At 43.4% G+C, this 20,304-nt stretch overlaps 2 protein-coding genes across 11 annotated transcripts in view; both read left to right on the top strand.

Moving 5' to 3' along the window:
* The window catches only part of IFT56 (intraflagellar transport 56), a 68,500-nt gene extending 50,512 nt beyond the window's left edge, over positions 1-17,988 (top strand). For 3 of the 8 annotated variants that reach the window (XM_059726241.1, XM_006269788.4, XM_059726242.1), the window contains 3 exons: positions 9-115; positions 3,469-3,602; positions 5,635-6,933. In XM_059726241.1, the coding sequence (XP_059582224.1) occupies positions 9-115; positions 3,469-3,602; positions 5,635-5,746 (353 nt within the window). In that variant the 3' untranslated portion in view covers positions 5,747-6,933. Of the gene's footprint in view, positions 1-8; positions 116-3,468; positions 3,603-5,634; positions 6,934-8,103; positions 9,463-16,952 lie in introns of those variants that run through there. The other 5 variants (XM_019480919.2, XM_019480921.2, XM_019480923.2 and 2 more) reach the window with 5 other exon arrangements.
* Positions 17,989-18,462: 474 nt separating this feature from the next.
* UBN2 (ubinuclein 2) overlaps positions 18,463-20,304 on the top strand; it is an 83,395-nt gene continuing 81,553 nt past the window's right edge. The window contains exon 1 of one of the 3 annotated variants that reach the window (XM_059726240.1): positions 18,463-19,173. In XM_059726240.1, the coding sequence (XP_059582223.1) occupies positions 18,634-19,173 (540 nt within the window). In that variant the 5' untranslated portion in view covers positions 18,463-18,633. The remainder of the gene's footprint in view (positions 19,174-20,304) is intronic. The other 2 variants (XM_059726238.1, XM_059726239.1) reach the window with 2 other exon arrangements.

The raw sequence follows: 20,304 nt of genomic DNA, 5'->3' as shown, positions 1-20,304 counted from the left end.
CATTGCAGATATCATGAACAAGAAACCTCGACTAGCATGGGAACTCTACCTGAAGATGGAAAATTCAGGAGCATCCTTCAGTCTCTTGCAGCTTATTGCAAATGATTGCTACAAAGTAAGTTGTTTGAATTCTGCTGCATCCCACTCAGAGGCCTCTTTTACAGTAGGCTCTCATTCTTAATATTGCCCACCACTGTCTGAAGTAATGAAGCTCCAGTGACGCTGGTAGACTGAGAAGGATTTATCAGCATTTTAATCAGGGTATCTTTTGGGCGGGTGATTACACTAATTAAAGCTCTTGCAATTGTTTTGTACTAGTGCTAACATTAGGGCTAATCACCATTTCTGCCACTGAAAGAGCTATTACTACTAGTCGCAACAGAAAGAAGTTTTAAGAAAAAAGTTCCAGAGGAGATTTGAAGCTCTTTCTAGCAATTCTTCCCTTTCTGTTTGAGACTTAGAATGTCAGCACTGATGCTTTGGATGGTTTTTCTTCCTCAACCCCATTCCCCCCGCAACCTTGAGAGTACATACAATGAATAATTTGGTGAAATCACTGGGAATAGAGTACTAGGATTTTTCCAGAATGTATTAGTGTTGGATGTTAAAAAAAATCATCAATAATTGCCTTGTAAATGATATAGCTATGTAGTCTTGTAAACTGGCCTTGTACGGACATTCAGTTTCTCCTGGGAGAGTCACTGCTCTCCCAGGAGAAACCACAAGAGTACAGATGTTCAGGCTTTTTCTCTGAGGTTTCAAATGGCTGCTTCAGGAGAAAAATAACTTGGGGAACAACCAGAGTTAAATTACTCCTGGGAGAGTTTCTCCTGGGAGAGCAAATGTCTGTACCTGCTTTGGCTTCTCTCAGATCATGGTCCTCTAGCATCCCTCTTGCTACCTCTCAGGGAGACAGCTTATTGCTTGCTGGACTCTGCTGCTCCAGCAGGGACCAGAGCAAGCCCCCTTAGCAATCCCCACAGTTGTCACAGGGAAACACAGGTTGACCATGGCCAGTCTGGGTCAGCCAATCAGGGCTGCCCTATGCACTACTGCCATCTGTTGCCAGGCTGACTAAGGGAGCCTGCAGAGCATGCTGAGATGTCTGAACAGCACCTGCCTGACTTTCCCCCTAGCTCTACAGTGTCATCATCACTGCAAGTTCTGCACTCTTCAGGGCCTCAGCATTCAAATATCTGTATACCTAGCTCTGGGTAAGTTTCTTTACTAAGTTAACAAACCTGGGAAAATTTTCCCAGGTTAAATACTTCTGGCATATTTCATAGATTTCATAGATATTTGGGCTGGAAGGGACCCCAGAGGATCATTGAGGCCAGCCCCCTGCCCATCGAGTCCAATGCCCTGCCTGGGCAGGAAAGAGTGCTCAGCCAGATGCCTCTCCAGCCTTCTCTTAAAGACCCTTGAGGTGGGAGAAAGCACCACCTCCCTTGGGAGCCCAGTCCAAATTTTGTTCACCCTTACTGTGAAGAAGTTTTTCCTGATATTCAGCCTAAATTTGCTCTCCGTCAGTTTGTGACCATTGTTCCTTGTTACCCCAAGAGGCGCCCTGGTGGAGAGAGCATCTCCAATCCCTTGTTGCATCCCCATAATGAATTTGTAGGCGGCCACAAAATACCCTCTCAGCCTTCTCTTGCGGAGGCTGAAGAGGTCCAAGTCCCTCAGTCTCTCCTCGTAGGGCCTTGCCTGCAGGCCCCTGACCATACGAGTGGGCTCCTCTGGACCCTCTTGACTCTATCCACGTCCTTCTTGAAGTACAGCGCCCAAAACTGGATTCAATACTCCTAAAACGACCCAATACTCTTAGTTATAATGTATAGCTCATTTTAGCACTGAAATTTGCCATTGTGTATATCTGCCAGGTTTTAAACAACTGAGGAATTTTAAGTGTAGGTTTCCTAAATGTACATATACATCTTTTTTATATGTAGAGCAATTCTGCGATTCTGAAAGAAGTTTAGGTGACAATAGAGGATTTCCTCTTCAAAGAAATAATGCAACCAGATGGAGGAAGTACTCTATTCCCTCAAGGATCTGAGGACAACTAGGTCTGTTGGTATCCATACTATACCATCCTTCCACAAGCTCCTTTAGATAGCTGTCTCAACAAAGGCTAAAAATGTTGTGATCAACCAGAATGCTCATCCAGAAAGCTTCCTTATACCAAAGGTGTCAGTCATCCTCCTTTTCTATCAGTACCAGGGTTCCTCCTAGAAGCGTGGCAAGTGTCAAGATCCATGACAAGTCTAACCCAAAACTGAACTTAGTCACCTCTTACCCTTCCTTTGGGCATAGACAGAAGTTACAGCTGAGCAATAGATACTAGACATTGTTGCCTGCAGCTATCCCAGTCACTTTCATTCTTTGTCCTTCCCCTGACCACCTTCAGGGTGCTATCTTCCTAAAGCCTATTAAAGAAAGAAGTGGCCTCACTTATAATTGTTGCTGTTATTAACTTAAAGAAAGCATAGAAGTGTGACATGACAATGTGGAGGGAAAATATTCTATTCCTGATATTTCTTTATGCCCAAGAGAATATAGGGGATTTTATCCTATCTTAAATCTGAGGAGACTGAACAAATGCATACTAATTCTACCAGAGTGAGATCTTAACTTCCAATAACTCTTACTTTAGTTATTATCGAACACGGAGAGATTATAAGTGGCTGCTACAGTCTAGACTTACCTTAAATATTCCAGGCAGGAACTGTCTTTTTGTTTTATATTTGTACATGCAACATTGGGGCCTTAGTGCTACAAACCACCATTCTGGTAATCTGTCATTGGGGGACATTTCTGCTAGACCCATTTTGTCAAGAACAAGGTCACATTTTCAGACTTTTATTCCAGAGGCTATTTGAGTTGAGAATCATTACCAGATGTCTGTCTTCTGTGGTGGAATCAAAGCCTTTTGAACATCTCACCAATTTCTCTAATCTTCTGGGTGATTGCCAAAGCCAGATGAAACTGAATCATATTCATCTTCATAGCTCTCTACCACCTGAAGCAGTTTTGGCTGACAGGCTTGTTGCAAATGTCCACATAAGCACTGATCAAGCCCAGGCCAACTAGAACTTTTATGTCAAAGCCTGGAACCCAAAACGCTTCCCTTGATGGACTGGATGCTGACTGGTTAAGCCTCAGGGGAAAGGGATTCTCTTTAAGTTCAAGATACCCCGATACAGAATATTTAACCTACAGCAGAGGTAGGCAAAATACTAATAATAATTCAAAGTCCTGATTAAGATAATACTTATTTTCCGAATCTCAATGCAATCTACTTGAAACTGGAATGTGCCTCTTGCGGTTCTGAGCAGTTTGGAAGAGCAGGAAAAAGTATGCTGTTTGCACAACTGTAACTCCAGAAAAATAGCATCAGAATTTTGGATCTCTTTCTATTTAGACAGTCATATGTGTCTGAGAGATGTGGTGCTTTCTTTTCCTACACAGATGGGCCAGTTTTATTATTCAGCCCAGGCCTTTGATGTTCTGGAGAGACAGGACCCTAACCCTGAATACTGGGAAGGAAAGAGAGGTGCCTGTGTGGGCATCTTCCAAATGATCTTAGCTGGCCGAGAACCCAAGTATGTACTTTTATTTTGTGTGAAATTCTCACCTAGTCTTCCTTGTCTAACTAGCAGTAAGCCAGAATTGCATGAAGAGCTGCTTTTATGAAAAGGAATGGATAACTCTACCTTCTCCAACTCGTTTACCTTTTAAAAGAGACGAGTGCTGCTCCAGTGGTTGTGTACTCAAAGGGCATTTCTGTTGTCTTTCTTCTAATCTAATGGGTACAGGAGATGTGGTGAAGGATGACCTACTGACTTATCTGTTAAGTAGATCTTTTCTTAACTCCCCCCCCGATGCAAGCCACCTCAGACTGCAAATATATTTATTGGATATCTCTAGCTAGACAAGGCTAAGCTTTGTCAGTAGTCAATGGGAGCAGTCTAAAATAGGGAGGCCATTTGAAATGTGAGTTTAAAAACGTTTCAAAACATAGTGCTTCTGCTGTGGAACACACAGGGAGCCCTTACTGCACTTTCTGACCAGAGCACTTTGGAATTCCTATAGCTGCATGCTACAGCAAGATCTCCAGACACTGGGGTGTTACAAGATGCATACAGCACCTATGTCTCTGCTTCCACTCTTTCTCCCTCCTATAGGAGCCAAGCGGACTCTTGGTTAGGGCACCATTGCTCCCTGCACTTCAGCGCTGTGGTTTCTGGAACTCAGAGCACCTGGGCTCTAGCACTTGGGGTATCCCAAGCACTGGGACTCCTGGCTTCAGGTTACAGGGAACAACAGTGCCTCAAGTGCTGGCATCCCCAAGGAGCACCTCAAGTCCCATGAGCCCATGTGTGCAAGGAATGCAGGGAGATGGAGGGAGAGGGGTGGCTGAGGGAGTGGGGCAGCAGCAGCTAGGGTGCTGGGAGAGGGTGTGAAGGCAATCACTGTATGAAGGATCCACAACCTGTAGAGATGTACAGTGGTATAAAACAATAACAAATAGTACCAGCTCCCTTCGGGTACTGTTTTGTCATGCTTGGGAGCAATTTATCTCACGTGTTCATCTATATGGTAGCTTTTTGAAACATTTAAAATGCTATGACTATCCATACCCTAAGGAAGATACAGGGGTGCATCACAGAGTGATGCTTCTGCAAGCAGTCCTTTTCTTTCTGAGTAATAATAAATGTGCCATACTTCACATGGTCAGACACTTGGCATAATTACCTTTTAAGCCCTGAGGCAGTGCTCCTGCATTAAATGTACATGTTGCTATTCTTTATATGTTGTCTTTTCGGATGCCATGAAAAACTGAGGCTGTAACTACTTGCTGAGTTTTGTGGCCTTTTTCTATAGCAGTTGTTATTTTTAATTTTTATATTCTGACCAGGCTCCAGCCTGAATAATTACATGTTGCTCACTTAAAATTTCCCCTCCTTGTTATAACTAAACACATTATTCTTTCTAGGCCTAAACCATTGTCTAGCTTTACTGTGTGTTGTTTATCAGCTGTTTCTCCTCTTCAGTGGTAGGGAAAGGGACCTTTATTTCTAGAGTCTCATGTTTTTGTGTCCTTCAGGATATTAAAAAGCATAGAAATGCCAGGTAGTTTTCTTTTGGGGTCAGCCGTATTGGTCTGGGGCTATATGACAGACAGTCTTTTGGTTTGAGTTGGTATCTTTTATTAGACCAACTTGCTTGGAGGTGGGTTGATGTTTCTAGTAAGCTTTCGGATAACACGGTATCCTTTTTCAAGCTAAGTGGAGTGCAGAAGGGGTTGACTCTTCTGTGTATGCTGGGGAATCTGTTGCTAGTCTGTGCAAGTGGATGTGTTAGTTGAACTGCTCTGAAGGCAATCATACTGTCCTCATGGCGGGGGGGGAGGAAAAAAATTACTTGTGGATTATGGTATGGGTACCCAGTATGGTTGGGGTTTAAGCGGACTGTAGTGAGGAAGATAGCTCACGTCTCTGTTCAGTCCATGATTTTTCGTGTCCAGAGTGGTGATGAAGTTGAGTTCATGGGCACACTCTTTAGAAATGTCAGGTGTTATTTAGTAAAAGTGACCCTCACTCTCTTTTACATCTTTGCCCTTCATTTACCCAGAGAAACCCTACGCAAAGTCCTGCATCTCCTTAGGAGCACTGGTAACCCCCAGGTAGAGTACATCATCCGCATCATGAAGAAGTGGGCCAAGGACAACAGAGTCCCTGTCTAAACCAGCACTACCAAATACTGAGTCAGTTATCATTTTTTTTGTGTATGGCTGGAAGGTGTGGATCCTGGCCTATCATTTACAATGTTAAACACAATGACCTAACTATAGGATTGAGTAAGTAGAGTACAGAAATAAGATTGCAAAAAATTCCATGAATAATTTACTACTGAAGATTGATTCTTGGAAGGAAAAGGTTTGAAGTCTGTTTCCTTTCTACCACAATCCCAATGGTAGTTTTTCTATATCAATGCCTGTTTCTAGTTCAGCGCCTGTCAGATTTTGTTTTATACTGCTGTTCCAGCTTTCACATCTTGGACTACTCCTTGGATGTAACCCAGACTCCCTTGCATCAGCTTCAACACATGCAGTGTGGCAATTAGTCCAGTGTTTTGTTTTTAAAATAGGTCTTTGCTCTTCAGAGAAGAATCATTTGTAAAATGACTGAGCAAATGCGCTTCAGTAGAAGACTGGACATGGCAAAAGGAAGAAGGATTATGGTATCTTAGCAGTGATCGGCTTCCCATTGACAGCTGATTTTTTTGTTTGAACAAAACACAACGCGATTTACTGAACCACATGCATTTCTGTATAGATTCTGGTAACTAATAACTTATTCATCTTCCATTTCTGTCTAAAAAACTTTGTTATCCCTTGCCTGCTGTAGTCAGAATATTTCTGAATGTGAGAATCAATCAGCCAGAAGTGCAGGACCCCAATATTGCTTCTTATTTTAAGAACAGTCACAAAGTTTAGAGGACTTCAAGAGCATGAGGTGGTGTTTAACTGAGCTGTTCAGTCTTGCTTTAACCCTGATCCTCCATGCACTTACATATTGGTATCTTCACTACTCATATAAGTGAAGTTACGTATATGTTAACACAATCCTTTCATCAGTCACTACCCTCATCATCACTATATCGTGATTTTAGCTGACAGTTTGTTCTGCAAATACTCTCCTGTTCTTGAAGGAGAACCCTTCACAGAATATATAACTTAATCCTGGAGGAGAGCAAGGGGTTGTGACAGAGAAGTGCATTATAGGGTATATAGTAAGCAACACCTGTACCATATTTGTAAAGGACAATTATTTTATTTATTATGTATTTTTGTACCTTGTGAAAAAATACTTTATTGTAAATTGTACTCTCTGCTAATACCTTGATTAAAGTTTATACTTGGATTTATAATTTGGCTTCTTGTTTGGTTGTGTTTACCTCATCATGACTAGGCAGTTGGATGCAAATTCATGTAATTGTGGAGGATGATAGGTTTGCAATTGGTCATGAAATGCTGATTCATTAATCAGTCAAAGATGAACTCAGTTAAAGGAACTTCATCTATGAACTGTTCAGTGGCCTTTGCTGTTAGATAAAATAAAGATGGTTCAGGTAATCTTTCCACTTGTAAGTAGTTTTGGTTTTGTTATCATACTCCAGCAGAGATGATGAATTCTCCTCAGGCTATAAAGAAGAAAGACTTCTAATTCATGGTAGAAGATTACCACATTTCTCAATGCTGGAGTCCACAACTTTTAAGTTACCTTTTGTTACCTTACTGCAGCATGTCTGACTGTTCTGACAAGAACTTCCATGTGTACCATCAGTCATGTAGCTGTCAATAGCTTGGTACATTGTAGGCTGTTTGCTTCTATGTGGAAAAATCCAGAAATTTAGATCCCTCATACTAGTAACAAGAAATAAGTTCTTAAATCCTGCCAATGACATCAGTATGGAAACAAGGCTGCTGTGATGTATGATGCTCAGTCAGAAAGTAATACCTCCTAATTTTTCTGTTCTAAGTGAGGCACAAGCAGCCCGTGAGAATTTTTTTGTCCAAATGTTTGAACCTCCACTTGAAACAGAAACATTGTATGACAGAGACCTGTCTGAGGTGCTGTTTCTGCATGTCAATGCTTGCCCACACCCCAGAGGCAATCTCATCAGTTGGATACACCGTGCAGCCCCATCCTCTATACAGCCTAGACATGACACCCTCCAATTACCATCTTTGGGTGCCTTTGAAGGACAAATTGTAAAAGTGATATTTATGGGATGATAGCCAAACCATGGAGACTATGCAACAAGGACTTTTACAATGGATATGTGCCTTTGTTCACTGGTGTGAAAAGGCCATTGATGGAGAGGGAGATTATGATGCAGAATAGCTGTATGTTCAGTGATTTCATACAATTTTTTCATAGAAATTTAATATTTTTTTCAGTAATATTTGGCTGAGAAAAATATAGGACATTACTTTCTAACTGACCCTTGTTTAAAGAACACTAAAATGCTTTAGTTGAAAGCAGCTGCAAAATGCTTTCGATTTGTAAGAGGTCTTTTTTTTTTTTTCCTTCCCAGATTAATTAATTTGGAAACAGATTGGAATGGATGCTGTGAGCCTTGGTTTCAAGCTGGAGAAAAATAAATATGGTGACTGTGACAGATATTAAATGCAACTATTTCATTTACTGAAGTATAATCAGACAGAAAGATGAAGAGCCTCCAAATCCATTACAAATTGCTTTACATGTTAAAAGTAACTCTTTTGCAAAAAGTCTTGCATCTCTAAAGGCACATAGACAAAGTCATAGGCTAATTTTAAATATTATGTTTTGGTAACCCTTGTCACAACCCAAAATTGTGATTTTTATGTTTTGTGTGTGCTTCAGCACTGCTAAATTATTTTCCCGCTAAATTGCAGCTTCTTTGCATGGTGGAGTTTTCTGCTGCAGGAGAGAACCCCGGTACAACAGAGAATTTCCCGCCAATTTGTAGCTTTCTTTGCATGGTGCATTTCTTTTTGCATCTAAGAAATGCTCAGTGCAAAGAGTTCCCACCATTTGTATTGAAATTCGAGCCACATTATTGGTTCACATTAAATTATGCATATGTGGCGGCTAGCAATTGGCTTGCTAGCCATATAAAGAGCTTGAGTGGTTTCCGCCCAAGTTGGAGAACTCCGAGGAGACCCCCGCAAGGGAGGACTCCATGAACACCAGGAGGAGGAGACTTCACGCTGTGTGAAGATCTCTAAGCGCTGCGGATCCTTATGGACCCAACGCGTTTCTTAAAAGGCAACAGGGGCCTGACCAGCCTCTGGCCTCTCCCTGTCGCTGATAGATTCCTAGACGTATCCCTTCCTGCGCGCAAAAGAGACGGACCCACAGAGCTTCAACAACTCCGTGGGAGAGAGCGAACTTGTCGTAATCCTCAAACGAGGATTTAAGCGGAGCTGTGCCTGGAAAACTGTCCAGCCTACACCACAACCACCTTTGGTGTAAGTAAACAATCTTTAAATCAACCACTACACGTCCGTGACTAATTCTAGCTCGCCCCAGTCTTCTCCAACCCCACATGCCCAGGCTGCTGGCCACAGCCCGCGTGCGCAAAACGGGCCCAGACCGCTCCCAGCCCGCACAACCCTAAGTCATTCCTAAATGTCATGTTTTAATAATATCTTAGCCGGTTGTAACTAACCATCTAGAGTTTATGCATGACCAGCTAAACTGTTTTGATGCCTGCTTTTGTTTACGGCAGTTGCTAAGTAGTAGGGGTGTGTGAAGCAGCCCCTGTTTGATTTGGATTTGGATTCAGCCTGAATCGGGGACAGTGATTCGATTTGTTGATTTGGATCACTGTTCCTGATTCAATTTGGCCGAATCTGAAGATTCAATGCTGATTCGGAAAATCAGTGATTTGGACAGAGACACAGCTTTAAAAGTATTTTCTACATACCTAGAGGTACCAGTGTGGCCTGTGAACGCTGCGATGCTGGGGCGCATGGGGTGTCCCACAGGAGTGCGAGGGCCCTCCATGTGCTTGGCAGCGAACCTGGAAGTGAACCGGAAGTACTTATGGTCCACTCCCAGGTCTACCGGACAGTGCACAGGGGGGACCCCCGATGCCCCCTCAGCTCAGCAATCTGCTGCGGGGGGACCCTGGGTGCCCCCCCAGACCCAGGAGGCACCAGTCACCTAGCCGGGAGAACATGGGGGGGCTCCCCAGCAGACGCGGAAGTGGACCAGAAGTGCTTCTGGTCCACTTCCAGGTCTGCTGCCAAGCACGCTGGGGACGCTCCCGTGTTTCTGTGGGACACTCCATGTGCCCCAGCATCACAGTGTTCATGAGCTGCCTGCTACCTAGAGGTATGTGGAAAAAACATTTAAAGCTGTGTCTATGTCCGAATCGCTGATTCTTTCCGAATTGACTCAGAGGGTTCTGATTCAATTTGGAGAGATTAAATTGTCCTCAGATTCAGAGATTTGGTCACTGAATCGAGCCGAATCGAATCAGGGACCAAAGCTTCGCACAGCCATACTAAGTAGTTTTTGGTATGTTATGAGTGTTACTTAACATCACTTCTAATATAGTTCATTTCTCTAGTATAGATTAGACCTCCAAAATTAAAGACAAGATGAATTTGGGGAGGGTTGTACACCTTTGCTTTATATAATGTATTTGTGTTCATAATTTGCATTACTGTAGCACCTAGAGCTTTCATCCTTGACCAGCACCAGAGCTTGAAAGGATTATTTTGGAAACTCATATGGTTTTTGTTTTATCTTTTCAATTCTAAATATTACAAATATCTTCCCTGATTTAGCTTGAGATCTTATTAGAGAAGCAAAGATGTAGAGCATGAGCTTAGTTCCTAATTAAAGGGAAGTTGAGGTTGAATCCTTTTCAAGAATTTCTACAACTATTTATCTGGGTTAAATTAACAAAAAAACAACCTTCTTTCTGCCTAGACCCACTCAGCTATTCTGGCAGTCCAGAAAATAGATTGACAAATGTATCCAGAAAAGAAGCCACCATGTTTTTGGGAAGGAAAGAGCTAAGGGGAAACAGGAGAAGATAAAGAAAGAGAGGACATTCCCTTCAAAGGCTACAAGAAGGTTCCAAGGAAAGTGTTAAGCTTGACCAGAATCTGAACCACTCCAGAAATGCAGCACTATTCCCTAACTCATTGGGCATGTCTACACATGCGCTTTAATATGCAGTAGACTATTACTATGCATTAAAGCATCATGTAAAAAAAAAAATTATGCTAATGTGCAGTAAAATAGTCTACTGCTGTTTTTTAAGCATCACTAAAAAAGGATGCAAATGTACTACTGCGCATTAGCACAGCCTAATGCGCAGTAATTTAATAACTCACACTGGAAGCACTAAATTTAATGTGCATTAGAAAAGGTGCATTAATGCACATGTAGATGCGCCTATTGTGAACTGTAAAGGCAGTAACAATTGGCATCAGGGAACCTACCAGAAAAAGGGGTAGAGATGCACCTCAGACTAAATTATAGACGCACAAGGCTTCATGAGCCAGAGCTCACTTTATCAGATGCTAGGAAAAGAGCGGAGCAGGCTATCAAATTGAGAGGGTGATCTGAATAGAAAAGACGGGGGAGGGAGGGAGGGAGGGAGGGAAGAGAGAATGGGGAAAAGGTGGGGGAGAGCAGTGCTAAGATTAGCAAAGAAGCAATAAAACCCATACAGACAAAGGGGTCACAAAACCTAATCCAAGTGTGATAAGATTCCACAGTCCCTCTACTTAACACAGTCCAGTCCATGGATGATTCCTTACTCTGCAATTGTATGTTCAAATCTGTTTTAAAGTTTCACTGTACAGTATAAGAACAGCTACTCTGAGGTCAGCAATGGAATGTGCAGGAAGGATAAAGTGTTCTGCCGCAGGATTGTGTGTGTGTTTGGACTTGATGTCAGATCAGTGCAGCCCATTCTTTCACGTAGGGATCACCCCATCTGGCCAATATAGATGACAGAGAGGCACTGTGAAGTTTCAGTTAGTCTGTAAGGTGGATATCTACCCTGCAGTCTGCCTGATTTCAGACTAACATGGCTGACTACCTCTCTGCTCAGAGAAAAGTGTGTCACAGTCCCCAGAATAGGGAACTTTTAATTTTTTTTAATTTAGAATGAAAAGTAGACTTCCACTGCAGCTCAAGGGGAAAATGTGTCTCCCACTGACGTAGATGAGAAGTCTTCCCAAAGGTCAACAGAGTATACAACCTCCAATTAATAACTACAAGTTTAGCCAGTTATTCAGAATCACAGGGCACTTTTATACAAACTAGTTACTGCAAGGCAATTGGAGGCATGGATTTACTGTCAGCTACTCTGGGGTACTTGCCTGGTACATGCTCTTGTGCTCCATGTCAGACAAAAGCTAAATCTGCCACTGAGGGGTAAACTACTTTGCATTAGATAAAGCATATCTTCAAGGAAGGCTTTCAGTGTTGATCTGAAGACAAATGATGGAAAATCCACCTCCTGTTCTTGGTAATTTGTATCAGTGGCTAGTTATCCTCATTTATAAATAGGTATCTGGTTCGAATTTGCATTTGTCTGGCTTCAGCTTTCAGTCATTAGCTTTTGCTGTGTCTTTTCCTTCTACGTTACAGCCCCAAAGGACTTTTCCCCCCTTGTGAATGTACTTTATTTACTATAAGCAAGTCATCTCTGAATTAAACAGATTTAAGTTTTTGAAATCTCTCTACAAGGTGCTTTTCCAGCCCTTAAATATTTTAAGTGGTTCTTTCCTCATCTTCCCTAATTTTTCAACATCCTTTTTAATATGTGGATACCAGAACTGGATGTAGTAATCCAATCTCTCTAAAGCTGTTATAAAGAAGTAAAATTACCCCATCGGTAATACTCACTTTTTCCCTTATCATTCATCCAAAGACTGCACTAGCCCCTTTGACCACAGCATCATGCTATAAGTTGTTGGGAACTGCATATTCCCTATATGTAGATCCTTTTCAAAATAATTGTATTCTTGAATAGTTCCTTAAGTACAGCTTGTATTCTTTGCTCTGGGAGCTCTGGCAATTAATGCTGTTCCCCTTATCTCACCTCCAAATTCTGGACCCATGGGTAGACTTGTGGGTGAGATACAGTCAATGGGCTGTATCTTGGTCACCCCAATTTCCTACTTTATTGAATCTGTGTCTTCTACAAATTTTATTACCAGTGATGTCTATATTTTCTTCCACATCATTGATGGAAAACGTCAAATCAGGTTTGGGTTTACTACCAAAGTGAATGGAACCCCACTATACACTTTTACATGAGGATGAGGGTGATGAGTCCCCAGTGACTAATAAAATTAAAAAATTAAATTAGCCAAATCTTATTAACAGTGCTTTATTATTTCTGCAAAGTGCTATTTTTAAACAGACTGTTTTTTCTAAGTCAAGCACTTTTAAACAGCATCTAAGCCACTACTTTTCAATTAAACTTGTCTCATAGATAAATTAAATCAGACCTGGTTTACAAGTCTTAGCCTTTTAATTCTTCAGCAACTGCATTCTGTATCATCCCAATGAGACTACTGGAATTTATACTTCTTAGCCATTGTTTCAGGCTGTCTTCAAACTCAGGAAGACATTACTATATTGGTTATATTTGGAAAGTCTTACTCAAAACCGGAAGAGTCAGAAACTTCTCAATTGTGCAAAAATCTTAGGCTTTTATTTTAAATCCAAATATGCCATGCAGGAAATACAAGTAGGTTAGGTGTCTAACATCTGTGATCAATGAGACTATTACTAAATTTCTATAAATCATTTTAAGTCATAAACTGCATTAACCTTTTATAACCTTTTCTTATAAATAATTCTATATTCACTAAGCGTTGTAGGTTAAGGAAAGATCTAGTGTATTCCACACATACTCGTGATCCCTGTTTTGTATACTGCTGGGCTTAGTGGCTTCTTAATATATTGACATTTTCTCCAAGACCAGCAGTGCTGTAAAAATATCTTGACATACCTGTATAGTGATTTTCTACTCATAGGAAATCCAGGTCTTGAGCTATTTTGGCTGAAAATATTTGGAAAATATATGCAAGAGTTCATGAGTAACAATTTACTACATTTAATTCAAGACTTTTTTCTCCCCATTCAGTGACCGGGGGGGGGGGGGGGGCAGGCTGCTTGCCCTCTTCTCCCTGCCCCACAACCACCTGTACCCCTGCCACTGCTTTCCCACTGTAACAGTAGGAGGGGGCAGAGAGGGAGGAACAAATCTGAAGACAACCATTGAATAATTTAGACTCTATACATGGGAAATTATAACATTTATAATTTTTCCATGTATAGAATCTCATTATTGGGGGGCAGGAGGGAGGGCGAGTCATCTTAAATTTGAATTTGGAATACGGTGTTTTGTGTGCCAATCAAACATACCTGAAAATAGGAGAAAAGATCTGATGTGGTCTCAGAACTGCACTTCCATGTATCCATCCAGGAATTATGTTATATTGTCAGAATCCTCAATATGGTCAATATTCTGTGGACTAAATATGCCCAGAGCAAAGCGACTGTTGCAAACAGATCTTATTCCATGCAGAAAAGAACTACAGCTGTTACGTAAATATGAAAGGTATCTCTGCTTTTATGCACGCAATGTAAAGTAGATAGCTTTAACATTATTTCTTGAACTACCACCACACTAAAGCAAACTTCAGGAAAATATCGTTACCAAAACTGTCAAACTCAGTCTTTAATTTTGTGTTTCATTCATATCATTGTTGATTATCATGGCATTTGCCTGTAAAATGTCTCTTCTTTCTAATACATCTCTTTTATCTGATTCATTCCCTAGTCATAAATGTTAAACTTGAGTCATCGCTGAATAAATAGAGAATGAGGCTGGTTATCATAGTCATGTAAAGTAAAGATAGAAAAGCTCTATTAAATCATGCACTGATTAATCTTGAAGGCATGTATGTACAAGTTTTCCTACTTAACAGTATCCACACATTTTGGGGTATATTCTGTGATGCATCAATATTGCATTTGTTTTAATGAGCACACCATATTTCCTGTATTCTTTCTCCTTTGTGCCCACAACCATTTTCTTTTCTACATTTTCTGTTTCATCTCCATTTCCTTTGGTTCCTCCAATCCAATTGCTCTAGCTGGCTTGTCCAACTTCACAGGAGTATTGCACTGAAGTTGTATTTGTTTCAAAAGTATGTTGTGATCTGCACATAAAAGTCTGCAAATAAGCTTGTCTTAAATCATTCCTTTCATCATGCCAATGTGAACCCCTTAAAATGGTAAGTAATTATTTGGGAATAGTCCTATTGACTTAAATCTATCTACTCATGTAATTGTTTAGGAGTGTCGAGTAAGGGGTTCATAATCTGGTTCTCGGTGCTTACACCTTTCAAGTAGTAGTAGCAATTGTAGTTACCCTCCATTCTCCTTGTTTAACTTAGCTATGCATAAAGTATTTACTTTTTGCAAGTAAGAGAGCTTTGTTTACCTAATGCACATGCTTTGAGGAGTTGCAATCATGATGGGAAAGGAAATAGACAATACAGAAAAGTGACACATTTTTTAAACAGCAATTTTACAATTTACAACCTTGTTTTCTGACATCTGAGTAGCCATATTATGACTTGGGTTCAGTGATCATTGCAAACTACATCTAAGAATTTCTTCTGAAGGTTCTTAAAAATACTTATTGGGGGCTGGGTAGTAGGGAGGAGTTCGGTTACTTTCTACTTGGCTATTTCAATTATTTGTGTGGGAAAACATTTTTCACAAGTAAAGTAATTTTTTTCAGTTGCTATTTTAATAATCTGGTAAATCAAAGCAGCTTTGTTTTGAAACTTCAGGCTTGGCATGTAGATTGTTCCAAATGATGAATATGTGCTTTGCAGTCTTGAAGGAAATTTGGTTTGGAAATAAAATTATGAAGGCATGAAAATTCTGATGCATAATATTCTCCTTTCTGTTCTGTCTTTAAGCATGCATGAAAATTAAGATATGAGCAACTGTTTCTGTAATCATTCTCTGCAGCCTGTGATAATACTTAGTTCTTCATCTAAGTAATTCAAAGCATCTTACAAAGCCCTGAGGGGGAAAAAAGGCATTGGAAGCATTGTTCAATAGGTTGGTGAGGTGTAAAATAGTTGACTCATTTTTTCCTAAAAAGAAGAAGTTATTAGAGAAGTGGGTAAGACACAGCAGTTAAATACTAGTTCCCAACTCAATTTGTTTTCTCAGTGCTCAGCAACCCAGTTTGTGTCAGAGGTAGACAGGCAGGTACCAGGACCCAGTTACCATGGGCAGAGTAACCGCAGATGGTGCTAGGGGAAGCCCAATGTGCAAGGGCTGGATCAAATGGCTCGGGGGGCCAACCTGTCCTAGAAAGCTGTTGTGTATTTACAAATCTTTGGGTCTCGTATAGGCAATTTACATATATTTAAATAAACCAGTCCTTAATCAGAATGAACGTTGCTCAACAGGATTCCTGACAATAGCTTTTAACTTGTTACCTGTAAAAGTAATTGTGTACAAGCGAATTTGTGTCTAGTCACTTTTGGGACTTAATTAAGTACTGGATGCCAGTGAAAGAGAACTGAAGAGAAAACTGCAAGCTGATTAATGAGTAAGCCGCCTCTGCCCAGAATGGGAACAGTTTCTTTTTTGTTTTAAAAGCATCGCAGGGTTTTGCCTGGTCCACGTCTGCCTAAAGACTGTTTCTCGTAGCACAAATGTATTTTTTCTACACCAGTGTAGCATGCAGGCCTTGCTTAGCTCACCAGACCACACTACTGCCTCTGCAGTCAGTTCTCAGTTCAAGCTTTTGCTGAGATTCTTTATAAGTAAGGATAATCCTTCCTATTCATGCTACAAATAGGTGTGGCTGCTTAAAACAAAACTGATTCATATTTATAGTTCCTCCCCAAGTTACTAATGGAAGAAAGAATTAAAGCAGCAAACAAGCCTCACTATGCATAATAAAACATAAATCACAATGGCTATTTTAGATTATCTCCATATGTGCTGGCCTGATGGGACAGTTTTTTCTGTCAGAGACAGGTATCCTATGTAAACAAATATCCTTAAGGAAATCATGAAAATAAGAAAGAATAGCACAAGCCAAACTCCAGGGAACATCATTCTTCCTGTCCCTGTGAAATAACTAGGTGATTCTAAATTGCAAAATGAGCAAATATGATTCTTGTAACACATAGCACAATGGAGAGCCACCCATTAGAGGCAGCTCAGCTGAAGTTTTAGGTGCATGATGGGTGGTTATAATCAGCATATTCCAGGCAAGCGCTCTTCAGTACTGTATGGGTTCCTCCAGCAGCTTGTCCACTTACTGATTTCTGCTTTCTTTCTCTCTGTTTACAGTTTAACTATTTTTTCTCTTCTTTTTAGGTTACTGGAGACTTCTCAACAGAATCTTTTCTGTATTTTCTTCTGTGTACTTCTTGATTTCCTTCCTTGGAAGCACACAACCTGTACATTAATTAGCAGGCTTGTTTCATGCCTCCAGCACAGTTCAGACTTGGAAAGAAAATCCTTTCCTTTTTTCCTGTGGAGAGTTCAGGTTTTCTGAAATGTACCTACATGTAGCAGAACTAGACACTTCCTGCTCAATAGCATTTGCTTCTACCTCCCTGCTGTCCTGGTGCGGTACTACACTACCTTCCCCTGATTTTAGCAAAATGGAATAGGCAGCAGCTCAACTAAGTCATGTGTGCAGCGGTTCTCAACCTTTTGTGTACCAAGACCTGTTCGTAAATATCAAGGGCCAGTCCTGACCCAGTGCCCCTCCCTCTTGACCCAGTGCTCCCCGCCCCTCCCAGGGTGTGGATATGTTGTGGGGGGGAGGGTGTCTGTGGGGTATGGGGAGCCCCAGGCAGCCCCTTGAAGGCTGGAGATCTGCCAGCCTGCAAGGGAAAAGCCAGAGTTTGCCACATTTTTCTCCTTTAAAACGAGAATACATTTTTAAAGTTTGTTGATCCATGTTTGCTGGGTTTTTGGTTGTAGCCGTGTTGGTCTTTTCCCCTTGGCCTTTTTGTCCCCCGTTTTCTTCCCCTTCCCTCCTGTGCTTTACCTTGTTTTCCTACTTTTCTACCCTTTTATATTTTCACTGACATCCTGTCATACTTTTAGCTTCTCCCATTCCTGCTTTCCTGACCTCCAACCATTCCCTGTTTCAGACCTGCCTTTTTCACCGTGTATTTTATCTCTGTTGTTTCCCTGACTTCCCTCCCCCCCTCTTCCCTGCTTTTCCTTTTGTCTTGCTTATCTCTACCTGTTTACATTTTCACTGCCATTCTGCCACTGCTTCTAGCTTCTCTCCTTCCTCGGGGTCTTAGCGACTCCCTACACCAAGAACTTTTTCCCAACCATTCAGGTGATCTAATAAAAGATACCACATCTACTCAAAGAACCGTGCCTGCCTTGATCCATTTTTAAAGTCTGTCTGCAAACCCCTTCGTATATTCTGGTGACCTACGGGGTGAGCAACGCTGCTTTGTCCCCCATCCTTGGAAAACGCTCACGAGAAAGGCCCGGGTTGGGAAACCTGAGTAGAGGTCAAACCCCTCCTCAGAACGGGCCTATGTCTAAGGCGGTGATCCTCGGCCAGGGGCCGCGAGGTCGGCCGACGGGCGCGGTGTGCGACTGGTAGGGAAGGCGGGGACAACGGGGTGGCAACTGCCCCCATGAGCCCGCAGGCGGCCTCGGCCAGGCAGGCTGCGCCACGGGGCCGCCCGCCCTCGCGCCGCCTCCCGCAGGGGCCGCCCCGCGGCGCTGACAGCCGCGCGGGGGCGGGGGCGCTCGTCTCCAGTGACGTGCCAGGGGCCATGTTGGGTCGGACACGGGCAGCTCCGTCCCGCCCGCCCCGAGGCCGCTGGCCCTTTAAGCCCCTCGCTGCGGACAGCGTGCACATTTCCAAGGCAACTGGGGGCGGGAGCTAACGTCAGCGGCGCGTGGGCTCGGAGGCCGCCGTGACGTCACGCAAACTGAGCAATAACAGCCGCGACGCGGGGCTGTGCGCCGGGGGTGGTACAGTCCCGCGCATGCGCAGCCCTGCGGCCTGCTTCTATTTATGTTGGGGGCGCTCCAAGATGGCGGCAGCCGCGGTGGGGAGAACGTAGGGGCGGCCGCGGCCGCGACCGGCGCGGAGGGTGGGGCAGCCGGCGGGGGGTGTTGCCGCGCGGCGGAGGCGGGCGCCGGCGGGCTCAGGATGGCGGAGCCGCGCCGGGTGCCGTTCATCAGCCTGTCACCCGTGAGGCGGCGTGAGGGCGAGAGCCCGGCGCTGAAGCGTGAGCCAGAGGTGTCGCCGCCGGAGCAGCCCCCGCCGCCGCCGCCACCACCACAGCCCGAGGCCGCCCGGCCTGACCCGCTGCCGCCGCCTCAGCGGGACCCGGCCCGGCCCGACCCGCCACCGCCTCAGCTGCAGCCGCAGCGCGAGCCCCCGCGGCCGGAGCCGCCGCCGCGCCAAGGCACCCGGCAGGAGCCTCCCCCGCCGCACGAGGCGCCCGCGCCGCGCCGCACGGTCCGTCTGGAGCTAGTGCTGAAAGACCCGACCGAGGAGAGCTGCGTAGAGTTCAGCTACCCCGAGCTCCTGCTGTGCGGGGACCCGCGGGTACGCGCCGGGCCCAGGGTGGGGGCAGGGGGCCGCCCGGACTCTGCCCCGCGGGGGCGGCGCCGCTTCTCTCTCGGTTCCTTGTTTTTTGGTTTGTTTGGGTTTTTTGTTTGTTTGCCCCTGCCCTCGAGCTCGGGTGAGACCCTTCCTGTCGCTCTCGGCCTGCCAGATCTGGGGAAGGCCTTTTTTCCTCCCTAGGTCTCGGGGCATACCTTAAAATAAGGGCATGGAGCTGCCTGGGGGGTGGGGAACAAGGCCAACAATCCTAGCCTGTTTTACTGCTGCTTGCCAGGCTGGGAGCAGTGAAATTAAAGTGGTCTAAGCCCAGGACCAGAGCTGTAACAATGCAGGAGAGGGACTCCTGCAGGTTTGGGACGCAGATGTGGACAAGAGGTTGTGAACTCAACCCTAACTGCTAACAATGGCGTTGATTGGAAAACACACGTTCTGCACCAGAAAAAAAAAAAAAAACAACCCACGTGGCTTAGCCTCCGTTTCTGTGCTCGTCAGAGAAAGTTTCTCCGTGCCACTGGAATCTTTCCCGGAAGGGAAAAAAGGATTGTTTCCATAATCTCGCTAGGAGGCAGGAAGCCCATTTTGATTCTCAGGGACTGCCATGTGGAGTGAAACAGGCTGAGGAAGATAGCTTTGTTTCTGAGTTTTGTACTGCTGTCCAGCAAAATATGCAAGTCCTTCCTACCCTAAGATGTAATCATAGTGCAAAATCTCTAGCTGATTTATGTAATCCTGGGTCTTCTCTCTTCTGGGATGTAGAGAAATCTGGTGTTTTTGTACGTATGTTTAGGAAGGGACAAAGAATTGACTGATGTAGAAAATATTCTGGTTACAGTGGAGAAGCTAATAGTCGCTGTTTCCCATACTAGTATCTAAAATATTTGTCAAGTATGTCCACATGATTTGAACGTCCAGCAGGAATAATCTTTAGATTGATAAATCATAAGCTGTTCTCCAGAATCTGTCCAGCTGCTTGGTTGCTTACTCTTGGTGTTGGGAAGAATGGCATCACTCCCACTTTTAAATGGAAACAATTAGAGAAAATCAACTTTTTTTGTTTTTTAAAGCTCTCAGATCTTTCTAGCCAAGTAAGGAGGCTAGTTCTCTTCTCTTTCT

Source organism: Alligator mississippiensis, chromosome 4, assembly GCF_030867095.1.
Source record: "Alligator mississippiensis isolate rAllMis1 chromosome 4, rAllMis1, whole genome shotgun sequence".
NCBI classification, from domain to species: domain Eukaryota; kingdom Metazoa; phylum Chordata; order Crocodylia; family Alligatoridae; genus Alligator; species Alligator mississippiensis.
The sequence above is the reverse complement of the archived record's forward strand: the minus strand, read 5'-3'. Positions and strand labels throughout refer to the sequence as shown.